General features: G+C 50.3%; 1 protein-coding gene across 2 annotated transcripts in view; it reads left to right on the top strand.

Moving 5' to 3' along the window:
• Positions 1-617: 617 nt before the first annotated feature.
• The window catches only part of rab11fip4b (RAB11 family interacting protein 4 (class II) b), a 54,251-nt gene continuing 40,431 nt past the window's right edge, over positions 618-14,437 (top strand). For both annotated transcript variants that reach the window (XM_088927115.1, XM_088927118.1), the window contains exons 1-3: positions 618-905; positions 8,805-8,892; positions 10,709-10,794. In XM_088927115.1, coding sequence (XP_088783241.1) covers positions 753-905; positions 8,805-8,892; positions 10,709-10,794 — 327 coding nt within the window. In that variant the 5' untranslated portion in view covers positions 618-752. The remainder of the gene's footprint in view (positions 906-8,804; positions 8,893-10,708; positions 10,795-14,437) is intronic.

The following is a 14,437-nucleotide window of genomic DNA, read 5'->3' as shown; positions in this document are numbered from 1 at the left end:
ACCGAACTGAAGTTCGGCACTCGGCTGCTACTGCCACACGCCGCTGGTCCAGCAGGGATGGACAGGTCCGTGTGTCCAGTCGGAGGTCTGGCCTTAAAGGGCAGGTTTCGCCTGTCCGTCCTGGAGAGATTGTAGGTCTCGCAAGTTTGCTGCATAAACCATCTTGCAGAACGTGTGAGGACTGAGTTACAGTCCACTATACACTAGAGATTTTCTTTTGTTCAGCGTGGGCAGCTTGCAAAAAGGCGTCGCCTGGAGGGGACAGCAGCAGGTCCTGGGTGTGGACTCCCGGTCTTTGGCGATAGGTTTGGCGATATTCGCACCCGAGCTCTTCGGCTCTTCAGGTGAGCGCACAGCCGGGTCAGGTTGGGAGAGCACGGGAACACAAACGCAGTCCTGATTCCGAATACACCCCCCACCACCCCAGAAACCGTAAATAGCCCTGACTCGACGTGACGTTTTTGGGTTTTTTTTTGGGGGGGGGGTAAGCGTTCCATCAGTCTCAGTCTCAGTCTCCGTCTCCCCGCCCCGCGCCTCAGCCCACGTCCCTCCCTCCCTCTCCCCGCCGCCAGCGGTGCTCCCCGGCCCGGTGAGGCTGTGATGTCACAGCCGGGCTGCTTTCCAGCGGAGTCGCGGCGGAGGACGGTCATGGTGCCGGCAGCTCGGGTCCTGCCGCCGGCTTCCCGCTAGACCCCCCAGCGCCGCCGACCCGGCGCCCCGGGATCCGGGAGAAAGCCCCCCGTTTGTGGAGGATGGACGGGCAGGGCTGCGCCGAGCAGGAGCAGCTGCTGCGCTTCTTGAAGAAGCTGAAGGAGGTGTTCGACGTCTGCGACCAGGATGCAGCCGGATATATTCGGGTCGAGCATTTCGTTCACCTGGGTTTACGGTTCGGGCAGGGAGACGAGGTGAGGCGCTTCGCCAGGGGCAGGGAACGGACCGACAGCAAATGTACGCTTCGTATGCGTTTTATTTTTCAAATGGCACATCCTTGTTTTCCAAGAAAACAGCCGACGTCACACTCCATCAATAATGTACGGAACAGTGAGGGGTTATTGCCAGGCGGTGGCAAAAATGGAAAAACCTTATTATATCAGGATGTATACGAAAAACACGGCGAATTGTGAAATCTGAGACCGAGGTCGTCGGCCTGTTTTTAGCCGGGCTGAAATGTTTTGGTTCTTGTTATTGACTGACGTCTCTCAAGTTCATTCGCGGACGCTTTGTTTAGGACCTTCGGTTGGAAATATTACACTTTTAAAAATAAATAACGGTGTTATTTATTTTGTGTAGCCTGTAGTACAGGTGCAGATTTAGCGACTTCACTCTGTTTAACTGAAAATCTATACATACACACGGTTATAAATAATTCAGACCAGGGTAAGGGCATTCCCTAAGGTGTTTCTGTTTGCGTGCCTAGTCTTGCGGTCGTTTTTTTTCTTGTAATGGTCTGTTTAGGTCTATGTATGTATTTATTTATTTATCGATTCCTTTAATATTGTAACTGGGCTCCACGCCGGGGCGGAGATCGCCCACCGGTTGCCATGGATACAGACCCGCTGCCCGCCTGGCTGCGTGGAGCGCGCAGGGCGCCTCGCGCCTCGCGCCTCCTTGCCCTGGCAGCGCGTGGCGTCGCGCGGTCTTCGGTGACGACAAGCATCCGTCTCCCCTGATCTGAGAGTGTCGTGAATCCGGAATAAAAGTCCTTGACAATCTGCAATATTGCAGCCCTCTAAGATCAAGGGTAGAGCGCCGTGCTGTTTAAGGCTTTGTGGTCACTGGCAATCAATATTGCAACATGCGGAAAATAGACACCTGTCTGCCATTATGACATGCTGCATTAATCATATGTTTATGTTTCATTAGTATATGTAGTATGAGTATTTCCAGTATTTTACATAGAAATATCAGAAGGTGTAGTGGCATGCTCTATATAGCTGTACTGAAATGCGTTACAATCTCAGGGGTTGGGGGTGTTTTTCATCGTAAATAAACACCGTTGTGATCAATCAGCCCACGTTACTGTCACAAAGAGACTAACCTGTGGGGTTGGGTCCACACTGACTGATAGATGATATTCTCCTTTGTTGTTCACTTTGCTACCCCGACAGCTGAATGCATGTCAAGGAGGGAATGAGCAGTGAGTTTGGACAGAAGCTGCGTATCAGACCAAGGCCTCTCTGTTATATGTGCACTCCCTTCCCCTGACCTGGTGTGTTGATTTCCAGTTCCGAAACGAAGGAAAAAAGGAAGTTGCTTTAAGTGGATTCTCAAGGATTTACTGCACTTCAGCTGCTCTGAGCTCTGCTTCGCCACGGTGCCAGGGCTTGACCACGCCCCTCTCTGCTTCGCCACGGTGCCAGGGCTTGACCACGCCCCTCTCTGCTTCGCTATGGTACCAAGGCTTGACCGCGCCCCTCTCTGCTTCGCCACGGTGCCAGGGCTTGGCCGTGCCCCTCTCTGCTTCGCCACGGTGCCAGGGCTTGGCCACGCCCCTCTCTGCTTCGCCACGGTGCCAGGGCTTGGCCCCGCCCCTCTCTGCTTTGCCACGGTGCCAGGGCTTGGCCGTGCCCCTCTCTGCTTCGCCACGGTGCCAGGGCTTGGCCACGCCCCTCTCTGCTTCGCCACGGTGCCAGGGCTTGGCCCCGCCCCTCTCTGCTTCGCCACGGTGCCAGGGCTTGGCCACGCCCCTTTCTGCTTCGCTATGGTACCAAGGCTTGACCGTGCCCCTCTCTGCTTCGCCACGGTGCCAGGGCTTGGCCACGCCCCTCTTTGCTTCGCCAATGGCACCAGGGCTTGACCACGCCCCTCTCTGCTTCACTATGGTGCCAGGGCTTGGTCACACCCCTCTCTGCTTCGCAATGGTGCCAGGGCTTGGCCACACCCCTCTCTTCTCTGCCTTGTAATTCATTGCATCTATATAGCACCTTTCATCCCAGTGAACCTCAAAACTCTTCACATGTATGGTGCCACTTCACTGACCACTGAAGTGCACCTGGAGGACGAGTTACCTCGAGTGACTGCAGTAAGCTTCCTGTCATGGCGTCAGGCTGCACAGGTGTCTGTGTGGCATTCGAGCAGCTGGCAGCTGTGCCCTGGTTCTGTACCCTTTCCCAGAGGGAGCTTGTTACTCTGGCAGGGAGGAGGATTATGAAACGCGGGTAGGTGGCTCTTCTCTCTGCCTGCGTGGGCAGGTCCATTTACAAGAGTGCTTTCCTTCAGCTCAGCTGTTCAGTTACAGGATGTTAAAAGGATCCTGAGGAGCTGAATAACCTTCAGCTTCCAGGGACAAGACAAGCTGTGCAATGCTTTATGAAAGCACTGTGCAGTATTTGACACTCAGTGTAGCAGTAATGCACTATTTCAGGAAAACGTGGGTTTTGGTGTTTTCGTTTTTCAGAGATAATGTAGTTAAATATGTGCTCTTGCTTGCTACAAAACACATGGATTTTTCATAAAACTCTTACCAGGATCTCTGGGAAGGGAAGGCAGTCAAGTTAATGACTGCTTGTCCTGTACACATAGCTGGAGAGTGTGAAATACAGTAGCACTGTCCCTGCTATCCTCTGTCTGCTTCCTGTGGTGAATGTTCTCACGTTGTGGTAGAATGGCTTCTGGAAGCACATGTAACATGTGACAGACAAAGCTTTGACCACCAATGACCCTGCCCTGACAGTGACCCCACCCTTGCTCTGTCTCTGACCCTGCCCTTGCTCTGACCTCTGACCCTGACCAGCATTATCTGTGCTGAAGCTCAGATCCATACAGAATTCCCGCTGCCTCCTGGACGGATAGTTTTGGTCCACAAGAAAATCTACAGGAAAAGAGAAAATAATTCCTGACTGTTTTTATCTTTCTGGACCTGTGAGCTGTGTTTGTAATGTTAAGTATGTTTCCCTGTTGTTGCCTGTATGCAGTTTGCCCAAAGGAGTGTGCAGGGTCTGTTTGATCGAGTAGGACTGAATGAAGGAAATGGAGGAAATGTATTTAATTGGCAGTAACCTGTCTTTTCACATTTGACCATTTTACACAGTTTTTTTTTCTGGTTTCCTCTGTCACTTCCAGCAGGATGAAATTCCCTTCCACGCAGGTGTACCTTTCAGCCAGGATGCCCAAAGTGAGCTCGAGAGCGCCACAGCGTTCTGCCACAATGTTACTTCAGGCCATCGAGTCTGAGCAACGGTGCGACTGCAGTGCTGCTGACTCCTCCTCTAGCATCACTAATTCTAAAAATAAAGCGATGTGGCTGACACCTCCCCTGTAGCCATGGTGACCACTGCTTACAGAACGTGATGATCTAATAATCAGTTTGCAGTTTTCAGGCAAACAGCACAAACCAAACAGCATCCGTGATCTCAGTGCACATGTTATAGAAGACTCTGAGCAGCGAACAGCGTTCTGACTGCACACAGCATCAAAGGCACCAAACTTTAAAAGTGACATTTAAAAAAAGGCAAAAATGAATTGAACTTTCAAGTTGGAAATTGTAACTGTAGGGTGCTACATATTTCAAAGAAGTTGAAACTTGTGATTGAGTCAGATATTTTTCTCCTTTAAAAAAAATCCTCTTTTTAAAAGCAACAGGGTAGGAATTGTCTTATAAAATCTCAGCACAGGCTGACCATGCAGTAGATCGAGGGGTCAGGTGTAAAGGTGAAATCACATGCTGGGAGTCTTGTTGTGACGTCAGGCTCCAGGCAAGAACTGCCAGCTCTTCCTGGGAAGAAAGGAAGAAGGAAAAAATTGTTTGATTTGGCACTTGAGTCAGCGTGGGCAATTAAGGGCTGTAACTGGCCTTCCACACACTGCTAATGTAGCTCAGTAATGAATTGCAATGCCCTGGTGCTTTTGCCATTAAAAATTAATCATATTAGCCCTTCTGGGCAGCCCCCATGATCCATTGCTTCTGTTCCTGGAGTTTGTGCGGCCAATGCAAGATCTTCCAGGAAGCAGCAGTGCAGCTGGCTGTCAGCTGGAGTGAGAGAGCTCCCTCGCAGAGCAGGTTCAGCACCAGTGCTGCTGTGTTCAGCCGCACACCGGCGGCATGAAGTTCCCAGTAAACATCAGCCTGGATGATGTTTCCTGGGAACATCAGAAACATGGGTTTCTGAAGTCCTCCAGGCCTGGCACAGCCTAAGTTTCATAGCTGGAGCCTGGTGGTGCTTTCTGTTGGGTAGGACAGAGAGGCTGTGTCAGGTGGCAGGGCTGAAATTCGCATGTGGTGGAAGGCTCTGTTTGGATTTCGTCCAGACCCCGAGTTCAAAAACCTCACCAATAACAGCCTGTTGGGTAGGACTCTCTGTCCTGTGGCATGATTCGAAGAGCCCGGGTGCCTGTGGCTGCAGCTCTTGGACTGACTTCAACATAAGAGGAAAGCGGAGAGAGAGATGAGCCATTCAGTCCGTCTGCTTGCTTGTAGCTAATCGATCCCAACCTCTCCTCCAGCCAAAACGTTTTGCGCTGAACAGCATGCAGAGTGATGAAGCCGTGTCCAGACTAGTCAGTGGCCGTGAAAAGACAGATTGTGAAGGGCTGGAAACAATAGGAACAAAAATGTCTACTTCAGAGACACTGCTGTTACAATTTAATTGACCTCGACACAGATTAAGTGAACTGTTGAATGCTTTCTGAGTAACTAAAGCCGTCTTGACCCAAATGATAAACAAAGAAATAAACGCATGGTGTTTTTCAAAATTCAGATCTTATCCTGCAGCCTGAAGCAGATTTGATGCATTAACATTTAGCTCTATAATTCCATGTTCATATCTAATAAGTATAAAAAACTCACATTGCCTCCTCTCTCCCAGCTCCGATATGCAGTGCAAGCCCAGTCTTGAGCACACAGCCTCCCCAGTGCAGATAAGCTGTTAATTGGAAATGTGTCAACAGCTTTGGTTCTGCAAAGGAGTACTGTACGCCTTCTAAATAATAAGAGGAGAAAGCCACTGTCCACCTCATAGCCATATTGAACGGCTCGCTCCAAACTTGTGCAGGACCTGCGCTCTGCTCACAGCCCAGCGCGGAGGAGTGTGAACGAGTCTTCGGAAGGGCTCCTGAGGCTGGGGGGGAGGGTGCGCGGTGGAGGGGTCTGACATCTCCGGACCCTGCTGGCGCACAGGACACTCCACACAGCAGCACCTCCCTCAGGGGGCTCAGTCTGTGCTCAGATAGAAACTGGGGAGTCTGGGGGCTCTGGCCCCGCGGCATGCAGCCCAGTGACACTGCTGTGTTCACCCAGGTTCAACACCGCGTCATCTGCAGGATCCCAGAACCCTCCTTAAATAAGGGTCTGTCAGCCAGTTGTCTTTGTTGGATATGATTCATGTTGACTGTTGTGTTCAAGGTCTGGCTTCATAGTTCTCTGGTTCGGCTGCGTTAGTAATGAGCGGTTTGGCTGTAATGAGCTGCTCCTGCGACGCTGGGAGCTGTGCTGTCCGAGTGGGATTCTGCGGGAATAACAGGGATGGTGAACCAGGAGCTTCTCTCCCGCTGCCTCCTGAGTCCTGGCTCGGCAGGCTGGCGCCCGACAGCGGGGACTTTAGCGTCCGTTAGCGAGGTGCTGCTTCTGTGAAGCGGTCGCTGAGCTGTGGGGCGCAGTGCACCCCCGCTCCCTGGGTCTTCTCCTGCACCCCGAGTGTCTCTGCATGGGGAGGTGGCTCCAGGGAAGAGCAAGCGCAGGGGAGATTGCTTTCCAGAGATAACGTACAGTATTTCTTCACATAGCAGCAATACACACACCACATGCTGTAGCTCACCGTCACTGACGCCTTGTTAAAATGATCTTTCCCAGCTGCTTGTTCATTTCAGTGTAATAAACACGGAGCCAAAGTCACGGGATACTGTAAAAGTTCAAATTAGAATCAGCAAACTCCTGATTTCTGCGAGAGTAAGTGTTTGATCACCTCAGCCCCCGTGGTGCAGCAGGAAAGGGGGGAAACTCATGTCAGATCACTGTCGTCTGGTTCCTCACTCATACTGCCAGCCTGCAGGCGCTAGGCCACAGCTCACACAGACACACACACGGTGGCACTGCTGCACACAGAGGATGCCCTGGCCTTAGGGGTGCTTGGCCAACTGTGCCCTGCAGCCTGGGGTGTCCTGGTCACCGGCTGGAGCAGACGACAGCTGCACTCTACGGTCCGGCAGTGCCTGTGGCAGGTCTCCCCCCCCGGACAGCTGCTGTCCTGCCCCGCTGCTGTCGGTTTGGAGTCTGGGTGATCGTTTTCTGATTACGGACAGGATAGATTTGAAACGCCCTGTTTGCTTGTGAGGCTCAGACTGGCAGGATTGTTTATTGCATCACTGAAGCAAATAAGTAGGCAGAGGAGAATTTCACAGAAAGGTTTGGGTCCCCCAGCTATTTTGTATTTAAATGAAAGGCTGTTAATGACGTACTTGAATTGCATGTCATAACGAGGGATGCTTTTGAAAGGAGAGAACAAATTAAAATACCACAGGGAGGGTGAAATCAAACCCACACTCTCACGTGGAGTGTCTGTTGACTCCCAAGTTGCTCTGCAATAATATATAGATTCTGTCTTTAAAAAATCCTATTCATCTTCTTCCGCAAGTGTCATGTTGTGGTGCTTCGGACTTTGGCAAAAGAAATTCCTGATTCGGGTGTTGAAACTCCTGTGAAGCTGAATCATTTCCTTACTTATGGAATCTCTCTTTTGGAAGAAACCAAATCTTGGAAACTGAGTTTTCAGACTGATTGTAGATCAAACAGCCAGACAGAGTCTCTCTATGAAGCTGGATCTGCATAAGAAAAACACAACAAAAGCCTTATATCATTAACTTGGAATGTGGCTGGTTTTGATTTTTCTGTTCTGACCTGACAGGCAGGCTCAAAGCGGAAGGATGCAGGCTGAAGGCTCTGCAGCGCCGGTCTGTCTGTTTCAGCCGGAGCGCAGTCTTCACTTGTGAACAGCTTCACACAGCTGCTGGCTCTGTGTTCTCCTCACACCCGAGAGATCGCAGGCTCAGGCACAGAAGCAGACGAGTCAGCGAGGGCCTGGCTGTGTCGCTCTGAGTAAACGACGGGCTGTCAGCTGTGCTGCTCTGTCTGCACCAAGGAAAGCCTTGCTGACACACTGAGATCGTAACTGAAAGAAACATTGAAAGGGCTGAGCAGAGTCCTGCCAATATATCATGGGAGTGGTGTCCTCTTATAAAGAGCACTTAATGTGCCCGACACGTTTCAGAGCCACTCACAGAAGGCAAGCACAGGGTATGTTCATCAGGCAGTCGAGCTCTGCCTGCTCTCAGATCCTGGATGGTGCACATTGCAAACGCAGGTTTAACTACACAGACACCTCATTTCAGACCCACATGCATCATAGATGCATTTTGCACTGTGACTGACGTCTTAGTACTGTGTAACGGTACAGTTCTGGAACAGATGAACTGGTTATTTTTACATTAACGTGTTTGCCTTGTTTCAATAATCTAAAATCCTGGTATGCAATATGATGCTCAGAGCAGGTGGTGTAATTCTTGCCCACTGCACTGTGGTAACAGGGTGGGCTGAGGAGAGTGTGGAGTCGGTCTCATCAGCTCTTCCCTGCCCCGCTGAGAGCAGGTCTACAGAGGCAGGGCTGCGCTGTGGAGCAAGGAGGCCGCTGGTCCTGCTGTCCTCTCTGAGGGAAGAGGGAGGGCGTGCAGGACTGTCGGAGTCCTGTGTGGGTTGAATGTGGAGCCCAGAGACACTGAGCACATAAACGACCAGCACAAGCTCTGTGCGTGAGCGGACAAGGGAGAGAGGTGGGCTAGTCCACATGTTGTGACAGAGCTGTCGTCTCTTTCAGGTGAAGAAGCTGACAAAATACCTGGACCCCCAGGCGCTGGGCAGGATCAACTTCAAGGACTTCTGCCACGGGGTGTTCGCTATCAAAGGTAAAAGAGCTGTGGCTGCGGGGAGCAGGAAGAGCACATCTGGCCGCTGCTTGGCTGCTGGCAGGGACGCGAGCAGCTGTTTCTCAAGGGATCCCAGCGCACCGGGTCGCTTGTTCCTAGCTTCTACAGCCCCCCGGGATTTGGCAGGATGAAGGTGTTAAAGAATCAACGTGTTAGCTGGTGGCTGAAAGGGTTGGTGTGTTTTTGAGGGTGTCTGAGTCATGCACCTGCAGTAATCCTGCAGTCGGTGCTGTTGGTGCCAGTGTTTCTCTCCAGTTTGTCGAGTGACTCAGGATAGTGGTTAGTTAGGCAGCAGATGCACATGGCTTCTCAGATGAGGGTGTACCATCAGGTGGTGCTGGACAGCGGTCACTGAAGCTGCCCCTCCTCGTCTCAAGCGTTACGCCTGCATCTTCTGTTCGGACTCTGAGTTGGGTGGGTGTCTCGTATGTGAGAACCAGTCGATCGAAATTCTGAAATATCTCCACCAGCAGAATCTCTTCTTTTTTCCAGCTCTCCCAGGATAGCCTGATGCTGAAGCACTTCACTCAGTCAGGTCACACTCAGAAACTAGAACTGTTCTTGCTGATTGCCTGGATAACAGGAGCGCTAATTATTCTGCAAAAAACCATGTTCATCAAAGGACACAAGGACCTTCCGCTTAATTAATTCCTAGCGCACGCTGTGAGGAGACCTGTCGCTCCTTGAGAGGCTGTCCTCCAGGAGCCACGTGAAAAGCTTCTGATAAACAACCTGATTGTTACATGCTTAGTGAGAGGCACTTGAGGAGGCACTTGCAAGACCTATTTCAAAAAGAGAGGGCAGAATCCCAGCAGGTGCAATCTAGTTAAGCTATCCAGTCTGTCCCACGGGTCTCCGAACCTATTGAATACGCCCGTAACTGCGCAGCTCCAGTGGTATGATGGTCCTGCGGTGGGTATGAGCAGCGCTCCAGGCAGACAGGCTTGGACCTGGATCTGCTCCTCACGGATCAAGGAAGTGACTCGGACGTCCACTGCATTGCAGTCTGAGCCATTTCAGCTTTCAGATGTTACAGGACTCCTGTGCGGAAGCTGGATACTTCAAGCTTGCTAACCTCTGTTCACAGTTTTTTTGTGTCAGTGGACAAGGGAAGTCTTGATTTTTTTGCTTAATAGGAAGAATTTTGTAAAAGTTCCCTTCTCCTTTCTCCAGTCTGCCGCCCTCTGGGGCTCCGTTCAGCACACTGTGTGACAGGAGATGGCTGATCACTGCCTACTTCCAGCCCAGCACGAAATAACTCTCTCCAGCTCACTGTCTGGAGATCTTCCACGCATGACCAAGAGGGGCAGCTCTTTCTACCCCAGTGTCACTTCTCTGTTAGCTGTGCGCGGGTCACTCGGGCGCTGCGGAGTTCAGGGAGGGAGCACAGCGGAGGGTCTGCTCATGTACTGGTGTCCAGTCTGGCTGCCAGGGGTGGCTGTGAAGCTGGCACCCAGGGGCACACCCGGGCTCCCCGCTGGGGACTTGCGCCGCCCGGCATGGCTGTAGTTTCCATGTGCGTTCATCTGGTTATGATTATGAATAACAAAATAGTCCCACTAGAGCTCCAGTCAAAACTCTAGATGAGCAAGAGAATACGTCCACTCCTACTCCTGTTTTCCTGACTACTCCTATTGCTCTTACAACTGAGAACTCAGACATTGAGTGTGAAGTGGAGGAAGCAAATTCCTTCTTCGTGAGTCTTTGTTTCTGTCCATGTCGGACCAGAGGTTTAATGGTTCCAGAACGAAGGGTGGCTCAGAGCAGTGACCCCGCACTTCCTCTCCTCCCACAGGCTGCGAGGAGATCCTGAAGAATGCTCTAGGTGCCAGGAGTGTGGACTGTCGTCCCTGCGAGATGGACAATGGTTATTACTACCAGGTAAGGCGCTGACCTCAGAGTCTTCTCTTCCTGTGTGCTGTTGCTCTGGCCCTGACCTTGTCGCTCTGGAACTCTGGGAAGGTGCGGTGGGCTCCCGTGATGCCCTGTATGGTTCTGAGCTGCTGTTGTCTGCGTGTCTTTGCTGGATGAGCTTCCTTCAAAGGCTGGGGATTGCGCCTGCTGGAGTGCTGTTGTGCTGTTCTCACTGTGCTACAGTAATGAGTGACATCGGGCACTACAGTAAGTCAGAAACGGAGCTGTAGAGTGGGGATAGCAGAGAGTACTGGTCAGAGCTCTGAACTCATAACAAATGGGGGGTGGCATTGCTGGGGTACCCCTGCGATGCTCTAGTGTCCTGCCAGGGGGGTCATGCCCTCTCGGCAGACCCCAGGAAGTCAGCTGCAGTTTGTTTTCCTCACACGGGTGCGAAGGGCTCTCAGCTCGCTGTCTGCACTCTGACACCTTGCACAGGTGAGCAGACCAGCAATAGACCCCAGCCGGCTGCTCTTTCTGAAGGCCGACAGGCCGCTGGGCAGGCGTGTGTGAGCCTGACTTCTGTGTGTGGTCAGGGACACAGCCCCCTCCACCAGCATCAGGGCTCCTAATCATAACCACGGCTGTTGTTATCTGTGCAGTGGGCTTTTACCTGAGGCACCGAGCTGCCACTACTGTTCCTCCTGGTTGCCCTTGTGTCGTGTGCCCCAAAACTGCTGGGAGCCTCTTCCAGCATCCAGTGTTCAGGCAGTGTAGTCACAGCCCAGCGTCCAGTGTTCAGGCAGTGTAGTCACAGCCCAGCGTCCAGTGTTCAGCCAGTCTAGTCACAGCCCAGCTTCGAGTGTCCAGTGTCCAGCCAGACTACTCACAGCCCAGTGCCCAGTGTTCAGCCAGTGTAGTTTATAGCCCAGTGTCCAAGTCTTTATTTTCCTTGTACCCAGCAGCAGAAATATTTTGTCTGTTGGCAGGATTTTCGACTGGTGACTTATGGCAAAGGTAAGATCTTATCTCGGGAGCAAGGCATTATCACAGCCTGTTCTCACAGCGACCTGAGCCCCTGGCAGTTTGTATCAGTCTAACCAAGGACAAGCTGAGCTGGAAGATGTTCAAGTAGGGAGCTGTGTCAGCACACGCAGGCTTCAAAGGAACAAGTGACGGATTATTCCCTGCTGAAAAGAGAAGAAAAGAAACACAAAGTTTCGGCTGTGGAGCCTTCTTCGGGTGTGAGACCTACTTGTTCCTGAGCTGGAAGATGTCTGCCCTCTTGGCAAGCAGGCTGTTGGGGAGCGCGACCCCATACAGAGCAGGACAGCACAGCACAGCTCGGCCTCTCTCCTGGCACCTGCCTGCAGGGCCTGATGGGACCTGGTTCTGGACACAGCGAGACGAAATCCAAGAGCAAGTCGAAACGTCTCATTGTCTGGACAGACCTACATTAATCTTGTGTCAGCATGTGGAGATGGTTTTTAAAGGATCAAAAAAGCATCAGGCTGCATGAGACTTTCTGTCTCATGTGGAATCCTGCTTTCAAAGCTTCTCGGTGAAAGGTTTGTAGTTCTCCCAGAATCCCTTTAGCCATGAGAGTTGTCCTGTCGTGACATGGAGTGAGGTTTTGGCCACTGTCATGTCCTAATCCTTCAGCGCAGTCAGCTGTTCGCTTGCTGCTAACAGGCAGGTCTCCTGACAGGGCTCCTCCTCGGGTCGCAGGTCGCGGAGCTGTAGCTCGGGGGGGAGTGAGGGCCCGAGCGGGGATCGGAGATGACCATGCAGGTCTCAGCGCTGCACCCCTGGACTGAACCGGCCACGCTGATCACCCTGGTCTCACTGTGCGCTGGTGCTCCTGCTCCCTCGGCACCGCCCGTCTGCAGCTCCGTTAGTTTACTCCTCCCTGACCGAGCTCCTTTACTGACTGCCAGCGGGGCGGTTCGACTTGTGGGGTACACGTTCAGCTTTCTGGGGGTTCTCCGAATCACAACAGGCTCATGAATGAGGATTAGGACAAGCTGTTGTCGTGCAGGAATAATTATATTTTACCAGTGCAAAAGTTATTTCAATGTAAATACATCTCACTTTTAATAGGCTTTTCAATATTCAGTTCAGTTCACTTTATTGTCATATTGCACAAGTGCAATGAAATGCTTATTTGCATGTTTGCTCCAATACACAGACATTAAAACAATCACCAAAAACATATAAACACAGAACAGCAGCAGCAACAACAAGTTAAATAACATACTACTTAAAAAACACATGAGTGTGAGCCAGTGGTAGGAGTTCAGTCATCTGACAGCTTGTGGGAAGAAACTTCATTAAAAAGTGAGAATTACAGCCCTAAGTGCTTGCAGTCTTGATTAATTAATTAATTGCTTACACTTATTTCTGGACACTCCACTCAAAGCGCTTTACAGGTAATGGGGATCCCCTCCCCCAGCACCCCCAGTGTGCAGCCCCACCTGGATGATGGGCCAGTCTGCTCCCCACACACCAGCTCTCAGTGTGGAGGAGAGCACACTTGATTCAGCATGGCAGTACATATTTTGTGTACTTAATACTTGTCAGTTTCACCTCAAAGGTTTAGTAATCTGATTTACAGAAGTTGAGCACAAACTCATTAAAAAGAAGACTCACTGGTCAGGAAGAGAAAAATAAAGTGCTGAGGGTTGTTTAATCCTGGACTCTGAATGCCCACTAGATGTCAGTGTTTAACAAGAAATATGCAATAAGACTGCACAGCTGATGGAGTCATAATGCTCACAAACTGTTCAGTGTCATTTTTAAAATCAAATTGAGTTACCTGTTATTGAGACATCAGTTCACTATTAATAAATATTATGATAAATAACTCTGCTGAAGACCATGCTGTACACAGGGGGCCAGTGAGCCTCTCATATTTCTGGAGCCCAAATTCATTAGAGACTCTGCAACTAAAGACTTTTATGTTATTACAGCTGAGCAAAAGGATGTAAGAGGATATCATAAGCAGAGACTAATTTGAATTGTCTGTAGTAATAGTGTCTCAAATGTTTCCCAAGAGCACTTGCATCTGAGCTCTGAAAGGAAGTTACAACACAGTTTCTTATGAAATTACAGTCCTAAGATACATGTGAGCTGTTGTGCATAACTGGTGTCTGGTAGTCATTTTCTATATTTTTCATAATCTTGAAGTGGGACATAGAGTATATATCAGCACGTGTTCAAGGTTATGGTGTTAGTTAGTAATATGTATGGAATAATCATTGGAATATCTTAACTTAACTGTCTGAAGGTCTGATATATATATGATATATAATTTTACTTTCTCAGTGTTTACCATTTTAGATTTATAGATGATCTTCTTGCTATTGGCAATATTAAGCTCTATACAGAATCTAGATCAGTGATAGAAATCAGGATGAGCTGTGGTTCTCATGCAGATTCTTGCAACCCAGTTACGGCATTTAACCTTTATCTCTAATCTAACTACACGCATTACCTTGAAGGCAGTTTTAAAATTAATATTTAGAGAGGAACTTTATCAAAAGCCTTATGACACTCGAAATAAACCATTTAAATCTATCAAATTATAGAGAGGTGAAAAACAACCTGCAAGGAGAAAATGTCTTGTAAGACTAAACAAAACACCAAAAACCAAACAACAGATGGAAACAGT

The sequence above is a fragment of the Atractosteus spatula genome, chromosome 11 (genome assembly GCF_055471065.1).
Source record: "Atractosteus spatula isolate fAtrSpa1 chromosome 11, fAtrSpa1.hap1, whole genome shotgun sequence".
Classification (NCBI taxonomy): Eukaryota; Metazoa; Chordata; class Actinopteri; order Semionotiformes; family Lepisosteidae; genus Atractosteus; species Atractosteus spatula.
Note: the sequence above shows the minus strand (reverse complement) of the source record. Positions and strands in the feature narration are given on the sequence as shown.